Below are 26,180 nucleotides of genomic sequence, written 5' to 3' on the forward strand. Positions count from 1 at the left end.
ACTACCTAGTAATTATATTGGACATTCATCAACTACCGGCTAGAACTATGATATTCAACAAGTTCCTACTGTAACAAAAGGAAATTCAACACGTACCTGATATATATATAGGACATTCAATGAGTACCTACCTACTTTACCAATAGGATATTCAACAGGTACCTGCTAAAGCTATAGGATATTCAACAAGAACCTTCTATACAAATAGGATATTCATCAATTACCTATTATAGCTATAGAACATTCAACAAGTACCTGCTTTATCTGTAGGACATTCAACAAGAACCTACTATACTAATAGGATATTCAACAAATACCTGCTATAACTATAGGACATTCAACAAATACCTGATATAACTAGATGACAATCAACAAGTTCCTACTATTATTACTGTAGGACATTCAACAAGAACATATTTTACCAATAGGACATTCAACGAGTACCTGCTTTAACTATAGGACATTCAACAAGTACCTGCTATAACTATAAGACATTCAACAAGTACCTGCTGTATCTATATGATATTCCACTAGAACATACTATACCAATAGAATATTCAACACTTACCTATTATAGCTATATAACATTCAACAAGTATTTGTTATATCTATAGGACATTCAACAAGTACCTGCTATATTTATAGGATATTCAACTAGAACCTACTTTACCAATAGGATATTCAATAAGTACCTGCTATAACTATAGGACATTCAACAAATACCTGATATAACTATAGGACATTCAACAAGTACCTACTATATCTGTAGGACATTCAATAAGAACCTAGTATACCGATAGGATATTCAACAAGTACCTGCTATAGCTATAGGACATTCAACAAGTACCTGCTATAACTATAGGACATTCATCAAGGACCTGCTACAAATATTGGACAATTATCGAATACCTTCTTTTAATTGAGGACATTTAACAAGTACCTCATTTGACTATAAGACATTAACAAGTACCTAGACTTTATATACACTGGTATATGTGGTTATAATAGACCCCGCCATGAAAAATGAAACAACGTTACTTAGAAAACTAACGGCTTTTTACGAAATAAAATATCATGACAGACAGGAACCAACGACAACCACTGAACTACGGCTCATGACTTAGACAATGTACCGGAGTAAAACATTAAACATGTATGTGAGAACCCATTAACCCATTAACCTTTGACAGTGGTATAACGGCACAACATAAGAACAAACTATATAAACTCTTGTTTAATCAATCATTATTATATTTGTTTATGATGATAACGCTGTGTATCACACACTATAATCAGCATCCACTTCACAAGGTTTTTTTTCTGGGTATGAATTAAGTTTTATGATAAACTTGATGAAATTTGGATACTACGGAATCATATTTGGGACAAACTAGAATTAAAATTGGCATTGAACTTTTGTTTCAAATTCGAAATTTTGACAAATCAAATCTTATTGAAACATCGAATTTTCAACTTTTCAAATCTCGAAATTTTAGCTATTAGAAATTTTGAAATTTCGGCTTTTAGAAAGTTGAAAGTTTTGACTTTTTGAAAAGTCGAAATTTCAGCTTTATAAAGTCAAAATTAAGACTTTAAACTCAAAATTTCAAGTTTTAGAATCTGGAAATTTCAACTTCTCAGTATTTATATGTTTATATGTTCTAAAACTAGAAAACTGAGGCGCTCATGAGTCGTCCTGAATATGCATGGCATATTTTGCCACTTGATTTACCATTGTTTCAACAAGGCAAAGTCGTTGACCTGCTTTTGGGATACCGAACAGGACTTTTAACCCAATCATAAAACATAGGATGCAAAATGTCCTTAGATGTGACGACCCTATGACAGAGTCGTGGACACTAAATAATGGAATATGGGAAAATAACATTATTTTTTTTTCTGTCAACACGCATGCTCCTTCCGAATTAAACTCTTCAATCTTAAATGTTAATCCATATCATTATTAAAGAGAACAAAACTATTTCTGAATATAAATTGACAAAATGTTTGGATGACGCTTTATTTATTTATTTGCGTCCATGTCATCTCCTCCTAAAATTGTAATAGCTGTGTTTGAATACTTATATTAAAGTTGTAATACTTTTTAAAAAAGACGATATTTCAAGATTTCAAAAGTCAAAATTTCAGATTACAGTCAAAATTTCGAGATTTGAAAAGTCAAAAATTTGAGTTAAAGTCGAAATTTTTAGATTTGACATGTCAAAAGTTCGACTTCGAAACAAATGTGCCCATTTTATTTTTTACTATGTCCCTATATTTTTCTTATTGTTGATGGACGAACAGTTGTCTATAATTGCTTACACCCAATTCATTTGAACTTTGGTGGAATAGTTGTCTTATTGGCAATCATATATTACCACATAACACCTCCTTATTCTTTATATTGCTATAAAGAAATATCGTGTCACTGTACTACTAGTTTAACCTAAACACGTTTCAAATTTTTGACAGAAGAAACAAGGTAACTGTATGCATGGGACTAATAGTTTGTATGTTTGCTTAGTCCAGACTCCAGGTTACGGAAATCGTATTACAGATATTTGAAATGTAAAAAATGGAAGGGTTGAAATTCCGTGTCCTATTTGACTAACAAAAAAATACCTACAAATCGATTATGTTGGCCCAAGTAAACAAATCGATCGAGAATTTAGTCAGTGGTAAACATGAATGTGACACTATGTTTTGATTTTTTCATGAACTTAAATATTGATATGAATAGATCTTTTCAAAGCTCTGATAGGGACAATGCAGAATATTTAACCACGTGGCTATCACCAGAAGAGTAAAAAATTTACATTCAGAGTGGTACACTGAATAAATTCAACAACGGCTTGCCATACGAAAGAGTTGCTTAGTCTATATGTTTGCCAAATATTGGTCAATGCTAATTTGTTTTGTTCCTAATACGCTTCCGTAGGATTGAGTCCATTCACATGGATCAAATTATAATTTGAAATTATTCTGGCAAATTTTATGCACGATTTTAAAAGAAAATTTAATTCAAAATTCAATATTTAATGGTTTATAATCATTAAATAGTTCGAACTTTCCTTAATTGCTTCTCTGGGTCGATATAAGATGGTCCGAGTTGACTTAACATAGTCGGTCCAAAATCAAAATTTCTCCGGACCGACTTGTCCAATAATCATCATTAAAGCGTTTGACAGATAAATGATTGGTTTGCCTTATATTAAACGCTAAGGTAACATTGATGTTGATTTTTTAATATTAAAAAATCAGCGTATTATTCAATATTAAAAATTCATTTATTAATATTAAAATATCAGACTGAATATTTAATATTAAAAAATTATTTTTTAATATTAATAAATGATTTTTTAATATTAATAAATGATTTTTTAATATTAAATATTCATTTATTAATATTAAAAAATGACAGTATTTTTTAATATTAAAAAATCGATTTATTAATATTAAAAAATCGATTTATTAATATTAAAAAATCGATTTATTAATATTAAAAAATCGATTTATTAATATTAAAAAATGATTTTGTAATATTAAAAAATCATTTTTTAATATTAATAAATGATTTATTAATATTAATAAATGATTTATTAATATTAATAAATAGGGAATAAATTCCATAACGGCTTGCCATACAAACGTCGTCTGTGGTGACTCAGGACTGTGCTTGTGTAACAGTAAATTCAGTCCGGTAGTAAAATTTGTCCGCCAGACTTTTCTTCCTAGGTAGGCAAGTCCGTGAACATAATTTTACTAGGAATGTAAGTCCCTGGATAAATTTTCCTAGGAAAATAAGTCCATAGCTAGTAAAATATGTGTCTGGCACTTATTTTCCTGGGAAAAGTTTTATATATCCATATTTTTATTTTTTACTATGAAAAAGGTCCCTTTAAAACTTTATTTCTCAAGACATTCTTTAAAATTAATCAATATTAAAATTAAGAAAGGAACATTTGTAATTATGTACATCATTCAGCCTGGATATCACTTTTCCTAGGAAAAAAAGTCCGTTAAATTATCAAAAAAACACCCATATTTTAATAAAATAGTGAAAATCAATGCACAACTGTTAAACGATTTAAAAACATATAAGAATTAAAAATTCCATTGTTTACATGTAAACTATTTCTTGCATTACAAAATTTCCGATAAAAATAAAGGACATGGACAAAACGTCCTAGGAATATCAATACCCTGGACATGAAATCCTAGAAAATTAGTCTGGGCACATAAATTTTATTCAAAAATTAATGCACAACTGTAAAACAACATTAAAACAAAAGAATTTAAAAATCCTTTGTTTATATGTAAATGATTTCTTTTATTACACATTTTCCTAGTAATATAAAGGACATGGACGTTTTTACCTGGGAATATTAATGACCTGGACATGAATTCCTAGGAAAATAAGTCTGGGCACATACATTTTATTAAAAGATTTTAAAATGTACACTGACTATTAAACAACATTTAAACATATTAAATTAAAAATTCCATTATTTACATGTAAATGATTTCTTTTATTAAACATGTTCCTAGTCAAATAAGGTACATGGACATTTTTACCTGGGAATATTGATGACATGGACATAAATTCCTAGGAAAATTAGTCTGGGGACATAAATTACTGACATCGGACTAAATATACTAGTAAATTCTTTAACCATGGACATTTTATACTAGTAATATTTGTCCGCCCGGACACTTTTTACCAGGACTAATTTTTCTCTTACACTTGCGCATACGTTTTCAAAATTATAAATTAACTGTTTACAAAACTTTGAATTTTTGAAATACTAAGGCTTTTCTACCGCAGGAATAGATTACCTTAGGGAGCTACCATTTGATTTTTATGGGGGGGGGGGGGGGGGGGGGGCTAGGATGGAAAATTTTGTCCTGCCTTTTTATGTTTCCCTCTATTCGGTCCTGCCTTTTTGTTTTTCACTCTATTCGGTCCTGCTTTTTTTTTTAGTTGATCCTGACTTTTTTTTTACATAAATTGTCATCCTGCCTTTTTTTTTGCAAATAATCTCATCCTGCCTTTTTGTTTTCTCAAAACCCCTGTCCTGCCTATTTTTTTTTCAAATTTCATCCTAGCCCCCCCCCCCCCCCCCCCCCCCCCCCCCCCCCCCCCCCCCCCCCATAAAAATCAAATGGTAGCTCCTTTAGCTGTATTTGGCAAAACTTTTAGGAATTTTTGGTCCTCAATGCTCTTCAACTTCGTCCTTTATTTGGCCTTTTTAACTTTTTTTGATTCGAGCGTCACTGATGAGTCTTTTGTAGAAGAAAAGCGCGTCTGGCGCAAATACAAAATTTCAATCCCTGTATCTATGATGATGAGTTTATTTGCATCAAATTGATGCAATGAAAATTGGTGACATTATCCAATCAAAATGAACGTTACAAAACGATGTTGCATTAGAATGTTCATTATCTCCCATGACTGAAACTTTTGTACTTCCTGGTTGAAACTTGTGCTGTAAATTGTTGGGAAGAATAACCTACAGGAGCTACGCTTCTTCATTATAACTCAGGTTACATATCAAAAGCGTATCTAATATTCATTATCTCCCCTCTATGGGATATTTTGTACTTCCTGGTTGAAATTATTTTATGAATTTTCGTGAAGTTTCAAGAATAAACATGTAAAGGAGCTATGTTTCTTCATTTTAACTCGAGGTTTCATATCAAAAGCGTATTAGAAATTCATTATTTCACCTCTTTGAAACATTTTGTACTTCCTAGTCGAAACTTTTTGATGAATATTCAAAAGAATAAAGGAGCAACATTTCTTCATTTTAATTCTAGTTACATTTTCTAACTCAGTAACTGTCTAAAGCGTTCTAAAAATCCAAACTGAAAATGTATGACAAGGAAATTATGATATGACTCAGGTGTTTTATCTCTTCTATTGTTTTATATTGTCCTATGGGATTTTGAGTCTGGAGCTTACATTTTTGTATATTTCCAGAAATGTGGGAAAGTCTAAAAACAGAACAGGTAAATCAAGGACAGTTATTTTTGATACATGACTTTTGATTGATTTAACTTATTGTCAAAATTCAAACTGTATAGTAAAGAACACAGGAACAAGACGAGATATTTTTAGAAACGGCAAGAAATTAGTTCAATCATTTCTATTTGTAACTGGTTACAAATGGGTACATAAATTAATGTTAGACATTTGTAGTTTAGTTATTGAGTTATATATATATATATATATAATTCATTCAGAATATTCATTTACATGTATATCTTGACTGGGTTCAACTGGGTAAAAGTATCATTATAACATATATGGCAAAAATAAATTATATGTCAGTGTAGGGTTACCCGACCGACCCTACTTTTGAGCGCCAACCCTAAGTCATTTTATTCCAGTTGTAAAGTGAAAAATTAAATGAACTTGTGTCAAAAGCAAAGTTAGAGTTGCCAATAAAATAAATCAATTTCCTGATACATCTAAATGGTCACAATCATGAATATGACATCTGTTTTAAGAAATAAACGTGACTCGTGTGATGAAATAAACTCTTTGCTGTCATTTTTTTCCAACCAATAACCAAGGGAAATAATCCAATCATTAAAAATATGGACAAATTCAGTCCATGGACACCTACAATGTAGGACCACAGCAAGACGGACCACACGACTCAAAATCATGTTGCAAAATACAAAATGAAAAAATAAAATAAAATGGAAATTCTGACCTACCTACCCTATTTTTTTAAATGATGTATCCTTAAACAGACATATATATACATTTTGTTTTTGCCTAATCAAAGACATCTTCATATTTTTATATAGAGGTTTGTCTTTACAACTGGTTACAGATGGGCAAGCATTAAATGCAAATTCAAAATATCTGAATTTATAACTACTACATTGTACACGAGAATGGTTACACTTGGTAAAAAGAGTAACATTCACCATTTTATGTTTATTTTACTAATATAATCATATATTTTTTCAAAGAATCTGCAAATTGCTGGGTTACAATGTACATTGGTTACTGTGGATTCATTTATTTTCGTGGGTAGCAATTTTCGTGGATTAAGGAAAACTTACATGTTTGTGGAAATTTAATTTCGTGGTTTTACCGAAGTCTGCTAACAAGCCTATAGACATTTTGTTATTCGTTGAACATTTAATTTCGTGGTTAACTGGTAACCACGAAATCCACGAAAATTGGTATCCAACGAATAATAATGAATCCACAGTACATTCTCTTTTAATGTTTAATTACAATTTTTTTTTTTTAAACAATCTTCATTCAAGTTACACGGTTACAATGGTTACACAATGCATATGGTAACACTTGGTTTCAATGTAAATAAATAGAATCTGCTAATTGCTGGGTTACATTGGTTACATTCTCTTTGAATTTTTATTTTTTAGAAGTACTTTTTTTTCAAAACAGGCTTCATTCCCATGTCCAGATACGGGAAAAACAATGGTTATAATTTAGAATAGAATCTTGAAACTTCTGGATTACATTGGTTACTTTCTCTTTTATTTTATATTTAAAAACAGGCTTCATTCCAAAGTCCAGGGGTTTATAGCTGAAAAATAGTACTTATAGAGGTGAGTAGAAAATGACCATATACATGTACAAATTTACATCTGATTTTCACTGAAAGATCCACATACATGTAACACTAAATGTTAACCCATGTTTAATAATATAAGAGTGTTCCTGATTATCTCTGTTTTTGTTCTTTTATAACTGTAATCTTGAAGAAAAGGTAACATAACTTAATATCACTTCTTTTAGTACATTAAATGCACTACTTACCGGTAAGTTAGTGATTTCAGACTCAAGAAAAAGGTAGATAACTCCTATTTGTAATCATAATCACTTATTCAAATAGTTCCCCTGGTTGTTTAAGCATATTACTTACCATAAATGAATAAGATTGCGTGTACATGGATATCCATTAAAATGAACTGCTTTAAAATGGTCTTTAAATCAATTGGCTTGCAGATTTTCATAGAATTATGCCACTCTTGTCCTAGTTCAATATCGCCACGATATAGCCTTGTTGTGCTAATGCGGCGTAAAGCAACCAACAATCAATCAATCAATCCTAGTTCAATACAGAGTACTCTAAAAAGGAGTGGCCACACAGTTACAAAGATTGGTTTTCATGCTTAAATCAATCAAATTATGTATTTGTTCTTCATTGTTACAGAAAAAAGGAAAGACAAAAATAAAGATACCAAGCTATGCAGGCAGGTTATTCCAGAGATGTATTCTCCTCAGGATTTGATACCAAGTTCCTTTGTAACTACTGTGGTAACATACTAAGGGACCCAGTACAAAGTTACTGTGGACATAGATTTTGCAGAGCATGTATACAAGGTCTTGTAAGGTAAGTCAAAATTCTATATTTGCCTGTTTTTTTTCTTCAAAATACAGACTATTTACAAGTCCACAGGGAGCCTTTTTGGAGTTCTTGACTTACACAGTTACTTATCACCTGTGTGCAGTACATGTATATTGATTATTTTGTTTAGTTCATGAGATAAACAATAAAAGGTTGAGTTATAATTCAAAATCTTTTATCTAACAAGGGGCAAAAATGTTTGAGGCTTGTTTTGGCTTACCAAAACTTGAGAATTTCAAGGGTTGTAAAAAAATTATTTGTGTCTATTAAAAGTAAGTTTTTGTAGAAACATAATGGGAGATTACTCAAATCTTGACAACCAAATTTAAATCTGACAATTTTACTTATACATATACAAGTCCACAAAAGTAACGATACACAAGTTTGAACTCCAATTTATCATAAAATATAATGAATAGGAAAAACTGTTAAATTATCCAGTGAAAAACATTAATTTGCAAAGCAAATGCATATGATTAAAGAATCTGATCAAATTGGAAAGTGAGAAAATACCGTGTTATTGAACACAGGAGTCAAATTTATTTTGTGGAAAATGATGACATAATTATAAGTCTGCACTTAATTTCGAAGATGAGAATTAAGTATTCAAATATCTGCAAAGGCATTCAAAATTTTAAGCAGACCATGTTCAACTTTAAAGTTTTAAGTTCAAATATCGATTTTTGAATATTTAGGTGAAAATACGATTTTTGAAATAACAAAAATTGCAACTACAAAATATTCGCGTATTTGCCTTAAAACAATGGTTTTGATAAGAAAATAACACTCTGTAAATATTAGACGATTTGGGCAAATATTTACCTTGGTACAGTCATGACCGTGTATCCAATTTCATTATATATGGAAAATACATTGCCTTGTATCTTTTCTTTTGTTGACTAGTATATTATACAAGCAAATATTATATCTTCAAGTATATGAAAGATATTTGTATAAGTATGAACATATGACAACTTGGACTAAAGACAAGTCGGACCAAGAAAGCTTGGACCAATTTAAAGACAACTTGGAGCACTTTTAAAGACCCCTCAGATTCCATAAGTATTACCATTGAATGATATAGGAATCACTGTGTTTGTCTGTCCATGCGCCTTGTCGGTGCAACTCCTTCTAAACAGCAATACTTCAAGTTGTTAATAGTTATGCAAGGGTGGGGTGTTCTTTTGAGAGGTCACTTACAGTTCTAATGGCATTTAATGGCATGTGTGTACAAAATATATGCATTTAATAGAAAAGCACAATTTGTACTACTAGGATTTTATTATTTATATGACCTTTTTTGTAGCTCTGGAGATCAAAGAGTCCAGTGTCTTCAGTGTTTACAAGAAGGAAATGCAGATGAAGAATACAGTTTCATCAACCAAGATCAGGTATTAGATTGTGTTTCGTGTGGTTGTGTTAGCTGTATCTAACCACATTATATAGCATTCAAAAGACTCTAAATGATGCTACTCACTTTGTATATTTATCAGTTCCTTTGGGGAACCAACTTATCTTGTGCAGTTTTGATTAGTGTGGGGTCAAAGTAATGCATTAAAGCAAAGGATGGAATTAAGGCTAATTAAGCTCAGTAAGGACGATAAAAGAGATATTCTAAATATACTTACAACTTGTGTCCATTAACTATCGAAGAAGTATGTTGGTAGGGGTAATGTTTAATTTATATATTATATATATGTCAAACTATAGCAAAATCTTTGGCTTAAATTTCGGAAAATTTGGTTTTACTAACCTCAGGTGAATTGAATGCTTAGATACCCGCTAGTGAACTACTGACTTTCTAAATAATGTAAACCCATTTGGGTATTTATGTAAAATGAGAAATATTTGTAACATAATAAAAAAAATGTTATATTATATTGGGTGGAGAGGATAACAAGGGTTCACATGGTCATAGTTCACAATTGGTAACTTAGCTTAGTGTGATTGAGTAAATCATTATCATGATTATTGCCAGGTGAAATGTGGTAATAACATTTTCAGTTACAGATGAAGAAGAGGTTGGGTTGACATTAAAACAACATCATAATAACAAATTTTCATGAAAAACGATATTTAAGAGGTCATGAAATAATTGTAGTTTCATGAAAAAAGTCAATAGCTAATGACAAGATTTTATTTGAATAAAGGGAACTGACATGTACACCAGTTCTTTTTAGATAAATTGTATTAAAATCTCTATCGGTAGTTAAAAGATTTAATTTTGTTTTTGTAAGTCAATGACATACATGTACATGCAGATTAGAAAACTATACCAGAAAATGCATTATGAGAGATATTCATTGTTGTAAAAAACTTATAAATTTGTTTGATCTTGTTGAATCGTCCAAATATTGAAGAATGTTTCCAAACCTTACCAAAAATTTGCTTTCGTTTAGGGCTCTATGACTATGCATTTTTTTCCTCCAAGCAGGTCAAGTTTGATTTTCATTGTTGTAAGAATTACTGTTCTACACTTGCCCAACTTGAATTGTCTAAAAATGGTACAAACAGTTCTAGTAACTCAAGTTTAATTTGGAACAAGAATTTACATATGTTACTTTGCAACATAACTTCCTACTATTTGAACTGATTAACTTCAGGCCAGGTTTGAATTTCACTGTTACCATAGTAACCAATGGTGACATTTGTTTATTTTAAAATGTTGAAAAAATTTCAGGGAGATGTTATTAGTTTGCTATGGGCTATGAAGGATCACACAACTTTCTACTCTAAAATTCAGTCTAAAATTGATTTATCTCTGGTATATGCTTATTTTTAGATATAATTCACTTTGCAATGTCATAAAATATTGAAATCCTCAAGCAGATTTATTTTTTTTATATCAATAAGAATTAATGTAGATATTGTATCCCAGACTATTTATTTTAACATGGATAAACTAATTATCATTCTGCTGTTTGGTTGGGTTGTTGTCTCTTTGACACATTCCTTGTTTCCATTCTCTATTCTTATTGTTATGATCATATTTGTAGATATTTCCAGACATGGCTGTCAAGAGAGAGATGTCTAGTATTGAATCTAAATGTGTAAATCCTGGTTGTAGCTGGAAAGGAAACTTCAAACACTATGAGGTATATATTATCTGTATTCTCATAACACATCTTAACACACGACTGTGATGTGTAGGACAAGGTATTGGTTAAATGTCAGTTAAAACAGCAAGTCAAAAATAGCATTAAGGATGTTAGATGATAAATACAAAAATAAGGTGCCTATGAGACAACTATCAACCAGAGTTCAAATGAAGTGAATGTAAGCAATTATATGCAACTCTATGTCCTTCAACAATGAGAATACTGTATAGTCGGCTATAAAATTTCAAAATTCAGAAAGTGATAAGATGTGAATCAAACATTTATTTCCTAATTTCCTAAATCAGATAAGATTTATAGTGATTATAAAACATACCAAGGTTCCTGTAAATTTAGAAAATTTCTAAGTGCTTTTATTTGTGATTGATGAACAATTGACAAATATTTGAGATTGATCATTACGATTTCAGGAAATGCTGAATACAAATAAAGCTATTAAAATTTAAAATGTGACTGTGCAAATATTTTTATTTGCGAAACTTATTCTGATTCAATTTTTCGCAATAATAAAGTCATTGCAAAAATTTCTGAATTTAAAGTATTGGCAGTCTTGAACCACTTAAAATTGATAATTCAGAAGTTTAAGTTTAAACATATTTTATTGTCCAAAAACATTGACAATAGGATCAGACACAAGTTTTGCAACTTAGAGAGTCTTCTCCATGACAATTCAGAAGAAGTGACATTGTATGGTTATCAATCATCAATATTTTGTATTAAAGGAAAGGAAACTGAAATTTTTTGACTTTTCAAATAACATTGTGTTTGTTAGGCACATTTCAAAGAATGCAAGTACCAAGCCAGTCCATGCACCCAATGTGGGAATCTGATTACTGCATCCAAGTTAAATGACCACATGAAAAACGAATGTCAGATGAGAAGAGTTAAATGTAAACACTGTAGTGCAGAGGTTGTTCAACAAGATTTAGAAACGGTATGTAGGAACAAGTTGTAGGTGAGGTTAAGTACACACTGTGATATTCCTAGATAATTAACTGTCATATTCTTCATTTTTGTCAAGCCTGCAACATTTAGCCAGTCATAGTGATTCTAGATTCCTTTGTTGGCGGCATCAACATTTTGGTTAAAGTTTTTTTAGACATCATCATCATCATCATATCTAACAGGGCTTACGCTACTGGGCAACTGGGTTGAAGAAGTCGCTTTCCCCTTTGTAACTTGGCTTTTTTTCGATGTAAAAATAATAGATATATCATGAATGTATATTATAAATTTCCTGTTGTTGCTTATAATAAGTATTTATCAGAATTCGCTAAACTTCAATTTTTTCTGTCAGACCAAGGACTGACAGAAAGCAAACTTTCCTGGTCTTTCCAAAAATTTGGTGGTCCTTAATTTTTTGGAAATTATAGACTACTTTGTTATGTTAGATATTATGATGGAAAACATTGGACAAGGAAATTAAGATACAAAAAGAACCATTTTTGAGACATACACATATGTATGTTAAGGGTTTAAGGGTTTCCTTTTTATATGTTTTCGGTGCTGTAGGTCAGAATTTTAATATACTTTTTGGAAAAGATTGGTTCACTACAGAGAAAAAAAGGTATTTTCACCGAGTCTGGTTCCGGTATTATAATAATGTTCGCCCTTTACAATATATCAATGAACAAAATGAATGCAGTTTTTCTCAAATGGTCTTTCACGAATTTCGATTATATAATTAAGTGTTTGCAACAAATGAATGGTTGCCGAAAAGTTTTTGAAGAAATCCTCACACAAACAATATGGTCCGAGCCATACTATGTAGTTGGTTAGAAAATCATGAACACACAATTGTTCTTCCCATTATCAATATTCAAGATCTTTAACGTATTTCAGCTGTTTTCATTTTCATGTGCATACGACAAAAGTCACCCACAACTCTGCCATTGAAATTACTTCAACTGGTTCTAAAGTTATGATTTCTGATCACAATAATGCAAGGTAAACCATTGTCCAATGATTTGACAAACTACCAATGTGACGGAACAAACCACAATGACCCTTTTTGTCTGTCTGACAATCTGACCGGTTCAAACGTGAAAAAATGGCGGACTTCGTAAAGTTTTGGCGGTCGGGATCGTCAGGATTTTCACAAAGTCAGTATTTATCAGTGAAAAAAGAAACATAAATATATGAACTTTTTTAGGATATAAAATGTGTATTATTTTGCAGACACACCAAAATGAGTGCCCCAAGTTTCCTCTGAAGTGTGACTCTTGTGGAAAAAAGAAAATACCTAGAGAAAAGGCATGTATATGTTATATAGGTGTATTTTGAAAATTATAAATGTGAAAAAATCCTATCTTTCCTTGCTTAGACCTCACTGGAATAAGGTAAAATATATATAATTGTTGATGTGTGTTAAAGGTATCTCATCCTTAACTTTTGAATAAGTGTTTGCCAATTTTTTCTTGAAAATCCTACATTCCCTTCCCTATCAACAAAATGTACATAGAAAACTTGGCTCAAGTAGGATATATGTATTTTGATGTTTGATTGGACAGATATTCTAGCTACATTTGTTTTAAAACTTTTGATTGGACAATTAAATCATAGGAAGTTGGATCATGTGCATTCATCTTCCACACAATAACTTTTATATATGATGTTCCTAATTGTGCTTGAACAAAAAAACTAACTTAATTCTCATTTGTACTGTGAAGGCCATGTCCTATATATTTTATTTGACTGTCAAATTCATAATAAACGTGACATATTGCATTTATGTAAGGCTTTCAATTTTTTTCCTTAACAACAAATTCACAAATAATTGCTTTCAAAGTATTAAATTTACTTTGATGTGCGTTTTGTGAGGATGCCCTTTTTCCGTGACAATTTTGAGACGCACAAATTTAATATTGGTTGAAAGGGCACATCCTCAGCAGTAGATATTTTTTCTAACAACACTTTCAAATAAACTATAAATATACATTATAAAGGATATTTGGGATAAACATCATTGAGCAAGCAACCTAACAACACAGCAAACATAAGATACTCTTTTGTAAACATATACAAGCGGGGGGGGAAAGATACTTGCATGTAAACAATTACAAGAAGACAAAAAAGATACTAACTTGTTAACATTTACAAGGAAACAAAAAGATACTCACTTGTAAACATAAACAAGCAAACAAAAAACAGATACTCACTTGTAAAAAAGTACAAGCAAACAAAATATACTCATTTGTAAATATATACAAGCAAACTAAAAAATGCTCATTGTAAACAAATGTTTCAAAAATTATACAAAGAAATTCTACTGAACAGTATATTGTCATTACATTAATGATGTTTGCTATTAGTTTATAAAGAGGACGATATCAAATGTAAGAAGTAATATGTTGTGTAAATGACTAAAATATGTAAATATTATAGTTAAATATATCTTAATAAAGCGTTAACTAACTCGTTCATACTTATTTTATGCAGATGCAACAACACATTGACAAAGAGTGTGCCAATCAAAAAATACAATGTCCAGTACCAGCTTGTGAAAAGGTAACTAAAAATTTCATGACTTGAATAAGTGAAGGGGAAAGCAATGACCAGTAAAATGATATTAAAAGTGTGAATCTTATATCTTACGTTCACTTTGTGGCTTTCAGTAACTAGTTTATAACAAAACTGTCAAGTGTTAGACCATGATTGAAAAAAAAAAATTTCCAATATGATTTAAATAGCAACATCATAGTCCTTGATATGTATGATTTTACAGTTCAAATGAATTCATTTCAAAAGCAGTTTGATGGTACTTTTTCACAATCAATGCTGGAGATGTTGAGGATTCACTTCGGCATATTTCTCTGTGTAATCAATAAAAGGTATATAGTGTTGTTAATCAGAGTATTGTTACACCAAATTACCAACAGTCATCTTGTTTCACAGTGATTCATTGAATGCAAACAACAGTCATGACAGGGATTTTTTTAGTTCCTTCCATTGATGCTCTGAATTTTTGTGACATGGGATATCTGTATTCTTCCTTTTTTATTGACATGGTCATTTTACATTTTGAAGGTTATTAGATGAAAACCTTTAATGGCCATTGTTCACACTAGGCTTAAATCTTGTCTGATGGATATGGACTATATCTGGTTTTTGGATATATGATAGGTTAATTTATTTAAATATATGGTAAAGTTTACACTATTTCTAGGCATACTTTGATATGAAAATTATAGGGATATGAATACCAGTTACCCATTTAGCCTGGCTTATACATAATTATTGTGAGTCCTATTAATTGTCAAGTTCATAGATCAAAGGTCATTATATATATAACTCAACATTTAAGATAATCATTTGAGTTTTGTATTGTGCTGCAAATAGAATATTTCTTTAGCAGTATCCTTTATGCATGATTTGAATCAACAATTTCAATATATGAAAATTACTTTAGAGAAGATATTTTTAATAAAGAAGATCAATTAAGTAGAAATGTTTATGTATTATTATTTCCATAAAAAGTAAAATCTATTTCAGCATATAACCAAGGTAATAACTTTATCATGTCCTCTAAACCTTTCATAAATGCTTCATATAATGTCAAATGCATTGCATTTCATAATCTTCTCAGTGAACACTTTTTATTCAACAATTTAGACATCATAACTATAGGGAAAGCTCCTTCTTAACAGTTGTTATTAAGACAGCAAAGTGTCAAATTGAAAAGTGCAAAAAAAAGTTCATCATTGTAAAGATCACAGAGAACAGCATTGATTTATTTTGCAATTTTAACCAATCTCAAGTTTGTCTTCCATTGAAGAAAGTAAAAAAAAAATCAGCATCATAGCAGAAATATTTGACATCACAGGGCAAAAGTGATGTTTTTGTAAATGTCATTAGATCACCTGGCACAAAATTGAGGTCAATTTGAGGAATTTTTTTATGACTTTTTTTCAGTTTATATTAAAAAAATAATTTTAATTCTGTGTGTAAATGTTGACATGGTTACCAATCAATTTATTTCATCTTATGTCTGAAATATTTCATGGCTATACTTCATTCAAGCTTCATCCTCACTACTATTTTTCTAGCTGGATTTTAAACTTTTTTCATGAAGTCTTATGAAAGCTGGTATGTTAACATGACATTTCTGGATTTTGAGGATGAATAATTCTATGATTCTCTATAACTCCAGTATGCTTATGTATATACGACTTTCACATTCAGGTATTTTCCCTTTACATTTCCTAAGTCACAGTGCTTATTACTACATCACAGTAAGATTATATTGTTGAATGACGAATTTTAAGTTAATTGACCTCTGGTCAACTGGTGTAACTCATTTAAAAATAGAGAACTAGAAAATGGTCTATGAGTGTTCACTAATAGATTACTAATAATTTAAATATTTGAAATTGGCCTTAATCAGTTTAGCATATTGTAAAATGAAATTTGCTTGTTAATATCGCCTGTAATTTTTATGCATCCTTCAAACATATCTAACAGGGCTCACACTACTGGGCAAATGGGTTGAAGAAGTCGTTTTCCCCTTTGTCACTTTGATTCAATAACTTAATATGAAAGTATGGTATGCTGGTATCTGTATGTCTGTCTGTTGGTTCAATTACATCTAGTGATAAATCAAGTTTGCTTTGTCAGATTCTAATGTTACAAAAAAAAAAAATTCCTATGAAGACAAGTTCCCTTTTTAATTAACACGATTTCATATTGCCATTCCAAATTTTTGTGGATTTGAATGTTAAACACGTCACAATTCTGTGCATGTCTCATTATAACTCAAGTGTATGTTAACAGATCTTTTAAAAAGTTTTTACACAGAGTTTAGTTCAATAATTTTAAGCTTCCTTTCAATTTTGAATAATATCATATCAATAAGACACTCTCTTTTAATTTTGGTTATTTTCAAAATTACTGTTCCTATTTTATTTTTTTCTTGCATCGTCTGCAAAGCCCAGTTTTATCTCGCCCAATCCCATGAAATTTAATATCAACGTAACTCTTTCGTTTTTTATATAAATTAAGACCGTTGGTTTTCCTGTTTGAATGGTTTTACACTAGTCATTTTTGGGGTCCTTCATAGCTTGCTGTTCGTTGTGAGCCAAGGCTCCGTGTTGAAGGCCGTACTTTGACCTATAATGGTTTACTTTTACAAATTGTGACTTGGATGGAGAGTTGTCTCATTGGCACTCATACCACATCTTCTTATATTTATAACAAGTAAAAGTTTCCTCTTACTCACATTTTTAGTGTTTTCAAGTTTGCTGCTCTTGAGTTATGGTACTTTTAAAAGGTTGAAGTTAGGGGAACTGGTGTATAATCAATTTCATTAGCATGTGAACAAGGCACAAAGCTTTTAATTGTATTCTCCTCCTTCATAGGAACATAAATTATTTATTTATTTTATATAGTTGTCTTTAGATTTCTAAATACAAAACTTAAATAATGAAATGACTGTTTCATTTCTCACTCACCATATTAAGATTAACTAAAACACTATTTTAAGATCTTAGCAGGCACAATTACCATTCAATTGTTAATCAAATGTTAAAATAGTAAACATCAAAATAGATTAAGTCCATACAAACAGAATAAGTCCTCTGTTCAAATACAAGTAATATGTCACACTATTACTCTTAAGAACAATTTACAAAAGACAAGCAAATTATGTATACGATAGATTGGGTAAAAATTTAAAACGATAGAATTTTCTAATACTTTGTTAAAATGGAGTTCATATTATGCTTTATAAATAAAAAATAAGTATAGGTAAAAAAGAGAACTATTTAACAATTTAAAGGTTTTACAAAATTGCCAGATTTTCAATTGATAATACATGAAAAAGCACTTTTTATACGACCGCAAAAAAATTTGCCGTTGTATATTGGTATCACGTTGTCGTCGTCAGCGTCGTCCAAAGACATTTGGTTTCCGGACAATAACTTTAATAAATATAAATAGAAATCTATGAAATTTAAACACAAGGTTTATAACCACAAAAGGAAGGTTGGGATTGATTTTGAGGGTTAAAGTCCTTACAGTTTAGGAATAAGGGGCCAAAAAGGGGTCCAAATAAGCATTTTTCTAGTTTCCAGACAATAACTTTTGGAACGGTGTATGGATCTCTCTGAAATAATACCACAAGTTTCCATACCACAAAGGGATGGTTAGGATTGGCTTTGGGGGGTTATGGCTCAAACCGTTTAGAATTAGGGGCAAAAAAGGGGGAAAACAAGGGTTCACAGGACTCATTTTCTTGCCAGAAAACAAATTGGGTAAATTAACTGAACATTCTTATAAAAAAATGAATTATCTAGATTTATCTTCCCTGATATAGCTAAGTTAGGTAAATTGAATTAAACAAGCAAATATTCAGTATTAGTAAAAACAGACTTTATAAAATGATAAAATTCTTTTGTTTAAAATATATACTTTAGTAAAGCTGCCAAAAAATATTTGGAGACTTGTAAAAAAACAAGTTTTTTTTTTAACTTTCAAATCAAATGCAACTGTTTCATATCTAGGTGTGTTCAACTTGTTATATAATAGAACTATCATATGATAAAATTCCTCTGCAACATACATAAATGTACATATCTAATTGTTTCTTCTTTGAAAATATCTCTCATACATTACTCTCTGTTTTTCAATTGCATAAGTTCTTTCTACTTATATAAAACATATATTGGAATTTGTTGTAATTATTTTAGCAAAATATTTAACTCTACATTTTGAAATTTTCAAAATATGTATTTGACTGGATAACTATAATATTACCATGTATTAATTGTCTTGCAGGTTGATAGAAATAAATTTCAACACCATGTTGAACAAAAGCCAGGGTTACATATTGTTCACAATATGGAACAAGTTAGTGTTTTAAGTGAAAAAGTTGAACAGATTGTGGCTCACATTGGAAATAATGAATCTGCAAATAATGTAGGTGTAATATCAGAGCTGAGAAACAAAGTACAAGAACAGGAACAAGCTATCAGATCGATTATAACAACAAGCGGAGGAGGAGGATCAGGATCAGTTGCTGGGGCCGATGTAGGAAACATGATGCAAAAGTTTCAGGCCTTAGAAATCAAGACTGGTACATATGAAGGGATTGTAACAACACTGCATAGAGAAATAGAGAGATGCATCACAGCCATTGAAAATATGGAAAGACAGCGACAACAGGAAAAAGAACAAGTCAACAATGATGCAGAAAGAATAAAACAGCTTGAAGCAAAGTTACACATGAAAGAGGTTATTATTGCAGAACATGCACTGAAAATATCTAACCTTGAAACTACAGTCTATGATGGAAACCTAATGTGGAGGATACCTGAGTGGACAAAAAAGCGCAGGGAAGCAGTAAGTGGGCAGTGTACCAGTATCTATTCAACTGCATTCTACACATCTAGGTCAGGTTACAAGATGTGTGTCAGACTGTATCCAAATGGTGATGGGATGGGCAAAGGAACGCATGTATCTATCTTCTTTGTCATAATGAGGGGAAATTATGATGCTTTATTAGGATGGCCTTTCGGGCATAGAGTCATCTTCAGAATGATTGACCAAGGACAAAATGGTAATCACCTGATTGATTCTTTCAGACCAGACCCATCAAGTACGTCTTTTAAAAGACCGACCTCAGAAATGAACATTGCTAGTGGTTGTCCATTATTTATGCCGTTATCAAAACTGGATGATCCAAGTGTTTCTTATGTTAAAGATGATGTTATGTATGTCAATGTTTGCCTAGACATTTCTGAAGGTAGGAGGAACCCAGCACTTGATCCTGGAACCGGACCTGACCGTAGTTTAAAGAGCAAATAAATTCTATGACAAAAAAAACATTAATTGTTCTTTGAATCTAAAAATGAATTCATATTGAAAATCATAGATTTGTGTAGATATATATGCTTCTTTATTGTAAATATTTATTTTTATCATTTACCACATATAGTAGTAACTTTCCATCTTATTCTCTATTCATTTAATTCTTCTTGATTTTTTACATCCAGCTTGAGAGAAGAAAATAAGTTTAGATTGATGCATATGAAAAAGTAGAAGAGAGTCACTATTCAGAATACTGACAGATAATAAGGTTTAAGTTCAATATGAGGTGTTGATGTCACATGGCATGTATTGTGTTGTAATTTTGCATACATGTCACATTTGTGAATTTGCCACAGTTACATGTAGTACATTTTTTTACCGCAAAACTTTTCCTTGACTTATATGTCAGATGCTCTAAAACCATACATAACTGAACAAGTTTCTGATCAGTTTCAAGTAAACTTGATTAGAGAAAGTATAACAGTCGTCTTCAGAACTTGTCCATCCAAACTTTTTTCCTGAAAATAAAATACCTTTAATAATGCCAAGTATATTACAGAGAAAGGCTGTCTCAATTAGGGACTATGGTTCTTATTTGTATATCTTAGGATATTAAATACAATCAATGATAAGATACTTTAAATGTTTTTTATTTTTACTATAAGTAGTATTTGCTTAATTTCTTTTATATTTATTTATGCTTGTCAAGTATATATATATATAAAACATAATACGTTACATTATCATCCTTTACGACGGACAAAACATAGCTGATTTTAAAGATATACCATCCTACTTGCCATTATACATCATGTACTGTGTTACAATCCTAGATAAAGCCTATGAGGAAAGGCATTACTCGACTAACGAAGGCTATATTTTTATAGCCTAGTTGGTCAAGTGGTCTGGGGTTCTGGACACAGTGCAGACGGTGTTGACATGTCACAGAAGCAAGGATTAAAAAAATTTGCGAACACAAATTTACAGATCTTACATTGGGACAAATTGTATATAAATTATAATATATTATAATTTTGAAGTTAACTACAGCTTAAACTGCATTATTTCAACTACAGCTTGAAGTTTTAAGTGCATTATCTCAATTAGACCTTGAAATGCATTATGTCAATTAGAGCTTGAAATGTTTTATGTCATCTAGAGCATGACATGCATTATGTCAATTAGAGCTTGAAATGTATTATGTCAAAATTTACTTAACGTTTTTAGGAAAAAAATGCAGCTAAACTGAAGTTGGTAAGAAGTGTTTCCTGTCAACAGGTGAAAATTTTATTAAATTTTTTTGCTCATAGTTGAAGGCCCTACAGTGATCTGTAGTAGTTAATTTCTTTGTCATTTGGTCTCCGGTGTAGAGTTTTCTCATTGGCAATCATACCACATCTTCTTATTTTTATATTATATAAAGTTAATCCATTTTTAAAGTTTTTTGTCAAACTTAGAATTCCAAAATATAGAAATACAGCTTTCAAAATTTTGTGAAGATTTATTTCAGAATTGAAACAAAGGGTACAGGGAAAATATGTGAACTTTTGTATAATGCAAAAGTTTCTGAAAGGTCATGATTCTAAATGAAAAAGGGAAGATTTATGTTGTAAAATTCGATAATTTCATGATGCAAAGTTCTTTCTTATGATGGCTGTTGAATAGAGAACTAGAAAATAAACCAAATAGAAATGGAGGTTGGCCAGAAGAAAGGTTTACATGACCTTTACAAATTAAGAAGACCTGCTTTTTAGCTCACCTGACCTGAAAGGTCAAGTGAGCTTTTCTCATCACTTTGCGTCCGTCGTCCGTCGTCCATAAACTTTTACAAAAATCTTCTCCTCTGAAACTACCGGGCCAAATGCACCCAAACTTAAACACAATCATCATTCAAGTATCTAGTTTAAAAAATGTGTCCGGTGACCCGGCCAACCAACCAAGATGGCCGCCATGGCTAAAAATAGAACATAGGGGTAAAATGTAGATTTTGGCTTATATCTCTGAAACCAAAGCATTGAGAGCAAATCTGACATGGGGTAAAATTGTTTATCAGGTCAAGATCTATCTGCCCTGAAATTTTCAGATGAATCGGACAACCCGTTGTTGGGTTGCTGCCCCTGAATTGTGAATTTTAAGGAAATTTTGCCGTTTTTGGTTATTATCTTGAATATTATTATAGATAGAGATAAACTGTAAACAGCAATAATGTTCAGCAAAGTAAGATCTACAAATAAGTCAACTTGACCAAAATGGTCAGTTGACCCCTTAAGGAGTTATTGCCCTTTATAGTCAATTTTTAACCATTTTTCGTAAATTTTTGTAATCTTTTACAAAAATCTTCTCCTCTGAAACTACTAAGACAAATTTAACCAAACTTGTCCACAATCATCATTAGGGTATCTAGTTTAAAAAATGTGTCCTATGACCCCGCCCGCAAACCAAGATGGCCGACATGGCTAAAAAATAGTACATAGGGTAAAAAGCAGTTTTTGGCTAATATCTCTGAAACCAAAGCATTGAGAGCAAATCTGACAAGGATAAAATTGTTCATTAGGTCAAGATCTATCTGCCCTGAAATTTTCAGACCAATCAGGCAACACGTTGTTGGGTTGCTGCCCTTGAATTGGTAATTTTAAGAAAATTTTGCAGCTTTTGGTTATTATCTTGAATATTATTATAGATAGAGATAAACTTTTAACAACAATAATGTACAGCAAAGTAAGTTCTACAAATAAGTCAACATGACCAAAATTGTCAATTGACCCCTTAAGGAGTTATTGCCCTTTATAGTCAATTTTTTACAATTTTCATAAATTTTGTAAATTTTTGTAAATTTTTGCAAAATATTTTCCACTGTAACTACTGGGCCAAGTTCATTGTAGATAGAGATAATAGTAAGGAGCAAGAATGTTCAGTAAAGTAAGATCTACAAACACATCACCATCACCAAAACACAATTTTGTCATGAATCCATCTGTGTCCTTTGTTTAATATGCACATAGACCAAGGTGAGCGACACAGGCTCTTTAGAGCCTCTAGTTTAATGTAAAAAAAGTGTAGAATCTTTTTATATTAAGGTTTGTGTATATTTTACAGTATTGATAGTTCTATTGCAGTACATTTTTATCAATTAATATGATGTGTTGAACAAGGAATTATTAATTTCTTTGACACGTTAATAAGAAATTCCCTGTACATTGTTGCAACAAGAACCTATTACCATAATAACCAAATATTGCAATGTCTTACAGCTGTTTAGTTTATAATTGAGACCATGAAGAAAATGTGCATAACAGGACCAAAGATTACAATCTTTAAAAAGAAATCAGTGTTTCCAATTATTTCAATTAAGTGAAAGTTCTATCCATGATTCTCTCTCTTTTCACTTCACTGTACAAAATAAAAAGTCAAAATGATTAAAGTATTTGTGTATATGTCAACATGTGCTTTTAATAATGTTGTCTGAAGATATGTAGCTTTGGCTTATCTAAAACATTATGTGTTTTTTGTTAGTTTGTTTTCTCTGTTTATGTTATCAATTTTATGTTTTTGTAAATATTGTGCTTAATTAGACTTTTTAACTGCTTTGTACATATATTTGGATTATACTATGTTATGGGTTTGTTATTGCTATTTGTCCACTAATATGGATAAGTTGTTCTTGATTATTTTTCTAAATAATTAAGGATGAAGATTTAAAATTGTCTTGTTTTCATAGAAAAAGGTGGTAAATTGCCATTTATTTAAACACTGAATCAATTATAGAAATGATAGGGAATATTAAAAGCAATTTAAATTCAATTAAAAATCACCAAGCTGAGGATGGAAAATCACAAGACATTGTCATACCATTAAAATAATTAAAAATTCTCTGTCATCAATAAATGTTACAATGTACCTTCATATTCTCTTTCTAAACTTTTCTTTGGCAAGTCCTTTACGGTGTTTTATTCTTTTATTTGTTTTCTCGTAGGATTTCCTTAAATGAGACTTTGTAGATATCAGACAATCTAATAATTTAGATAAAACTACATTTGGACTCATCGACTCTTTTTGTTATGAATACCAATTCTATCCATAAAGTGCACATATTTATTTTAGTTTTGTGTCTGGTACTTTAAATTTCAGCAAATATTTAGAAAATAGCTCATTAGTCAGTTTGCTTTATTTTAACTTGTAACTTGAAAAAATATTTATTCAGCAATATAACAAGGTTAAATGCATGTCTTTGTAAACAGTTGTATCCTTTAATTGATAAAAATGTTTTAAAAGACATCATTGATATAATTTAAAATAGATGTAACAAAAAAGTAAATGTATATAGCACACTTAGTCAAATGATAGTTCTATCATCTATGTATCATATATTATAGATGATAATATTTATTCCCAAACTGTTTTTTTTTTAGATTTAATCAGGTGGTGTTAAACTAATAGATATTGTGCATTTTTTTCATGCTTATTATGTACTTGCACCGAGTTTTATAAAATAAATATATTGATGTTTACTGATACATTGAGATTTTTTAAAGGGTTTAACCTGTTGGCAACTGTTTTATCACATCTGAAATCTTGAATACAGTTTTAGTAAGAGCTTTACTTACTTTCAGGCTCAAGAGTATAAAATGTTGCGAGGACAAATACGGTCAATACTTAAGCTACATATTGAAAACTTATTGCTGATGACATTGGCTCGTCTTGACTTGCTAAATATGACCTTTATTTGGGTTATTAAATGTTAATGTTGTCTTATTTAAAAATAACATTTAGTTCCTTTCCGTTATGAAACTATTATTTAGTTTCTGCTTATTAGTCCCCTACCGACGACACATTCCACATTTATTTGTCATTCTTGAAGATATTCATTTGATAATTGGTATATAGTTTAATCATGACAAGTTACAGTTTAAATTTGAATTTTGTTTGGGTCTGATAATTTTGTGCAGAGTTATGGTCTGTCCATCCGTCAGTCGGGCAAATCAGTTTTCCACACTTTTTTTCTTCATGATTGAAGATATTGATTTGATATTTGGTGTTTTGTATTATCATGACAAGTTACAGACCAAGTTCGAATTTTTATTTGGTCTGATGATTTTGTGCAGAGTTATGGTCCTTGGACTTAGAAAATTCACTCAAATGATAATTTTTCCTCACTTTTTTTCGTCATGCTTGAAGATACTGATTTGTAAAAATTGGTATATAGTTTTATCATGACAAGTTACAGATCAAGTTCGAATTCTGTTCAGGTCTGATGATTTTATGCAGAGTTATGGTCCTTGGACTTAAAAAATTCACTCAAATAATAAGTTTTCCACATTTTTTTTTGTCATGCTTGTAGATATTGATTTGAAAATTGGTATATAGTTTTATCATGACAAGTTACAGATCAAGTTCGAATTCTGTTCTGGTCTGATGATTTTGTGCAGAGTTATTGTCCTTGGACTTAGAAAATTCACTCAAATAATAAGTTTTCCACACTTTTTTTCGTCATGCTTGAAGATATTAATTTGAAAATTGGTATATAGTTTTTTCATGACAAGTAACAGATCAAGTTAGAATTTTGTTCCAGTCTGATGATTTTGTGCAGAGTTATGGTCCTTGGAAAAAAAAATCACTTAAATAATCAGTTTTCAACACTTTTTTTCGTCATGCTTGAAGATATTGACTTGATATTTGTCATGAAGTTTACACCATGACAAGTTATAGATCAAGTTAGAATTTTGTTCCAATGCAATGAATTTTTAACCGGTAGGGGACAATGTATTGCCATGCAATACTCACAGAATGCTTGTTGAAATATATGATAGGAGGTAATTATAGGGATGGTGTTATGAAGCTATGCTGTTTGGTATTTATAACAACCTTT

At 30.7% G+C, this 26,180-nt stretch overlaps 1 protein-coding gene across 3 annotated transcripts in view; it reads left to right on the forward strand.

Moving 5' to 3' along the window:
- Nucleotides 1-24,822, forward strand: part of LOC127730221 (TNF receptor-associated factor 2-like) — a 47,582-nt gene extending 22,760 nt beyond the window's left edge. Inside the window, exons 1-10 of one of the 3 annotated variants that reach the window (XM_052238508.1) lie at nucleotides 5,414-5,543; nucleotides 7,543-7,593; nucleotides 8,202-8,381; nucleotides 9,703-9,787; nucleotides 11,393-11,491; nucleotides 12,285-12,446; nucleotides 13,691-13,765; nucleotides 14,951-15,019; nucleotides 16,004-16,015; nucleotides 19,283-24,822. In XM_052238508.1, the coding sequence (XP_052094468.1) occupies nucleotides 8,236-8,381; nucleotides 9,703-9,787; nucleotides 11,393-11,491; nucleotides 12,285-12,446; nucleotides 13,691-13,765; nucleotides 14,951-15,019; nucleotides 16,004-16,015; nucleotides 19,283-20,311 (1,677 nt within the window). In that variant the 5' untranslated portion in view covers nucleotides 5,414-5,543; nucleotides 7,543-7,593; nucleotides 8,202-8,235 and the 3' untranslated portion in view covers nucleotides 20,312-24,822. Of the gene's footprint in view, nucleotides 1-5,413; nucleotides 5,544-7,542; nucleotides 7,594-8,201; nucleotides 8,382-9,702; nucleotides 9,788-11,392; nucleotides 11,492-12,284; nucleotides 12,447-13,690; nucleotides 13,766-14,950; nucleotides 15,020-16,003; nucleotides 16,016-19,282 lie in introns of those variants that run through there. The other 2 variants (XM_052238509.1, XM_052238510.1) reach the window with 2 other exon arrangements.
- Nucleotides 24,823-26,180: the final 1,358 nt, after the last annotated feature.

Source organism: Mytilus californianus, unplaced genomic scaffold (genome assembly GCF_021869535.1).
Source record: "Mytilus californianus isolate M0D057914Y unplaced genomic scaffold, xbMytCali1.0.p SCAF_2, whole genome shotgun sequence".
Taxonomy (NCBI): Eukaryota; Metazoa; Mollusca; class Bivalvia; order Mytilida; family Mytilidae; genus Mytilus; species Mytilus californianus.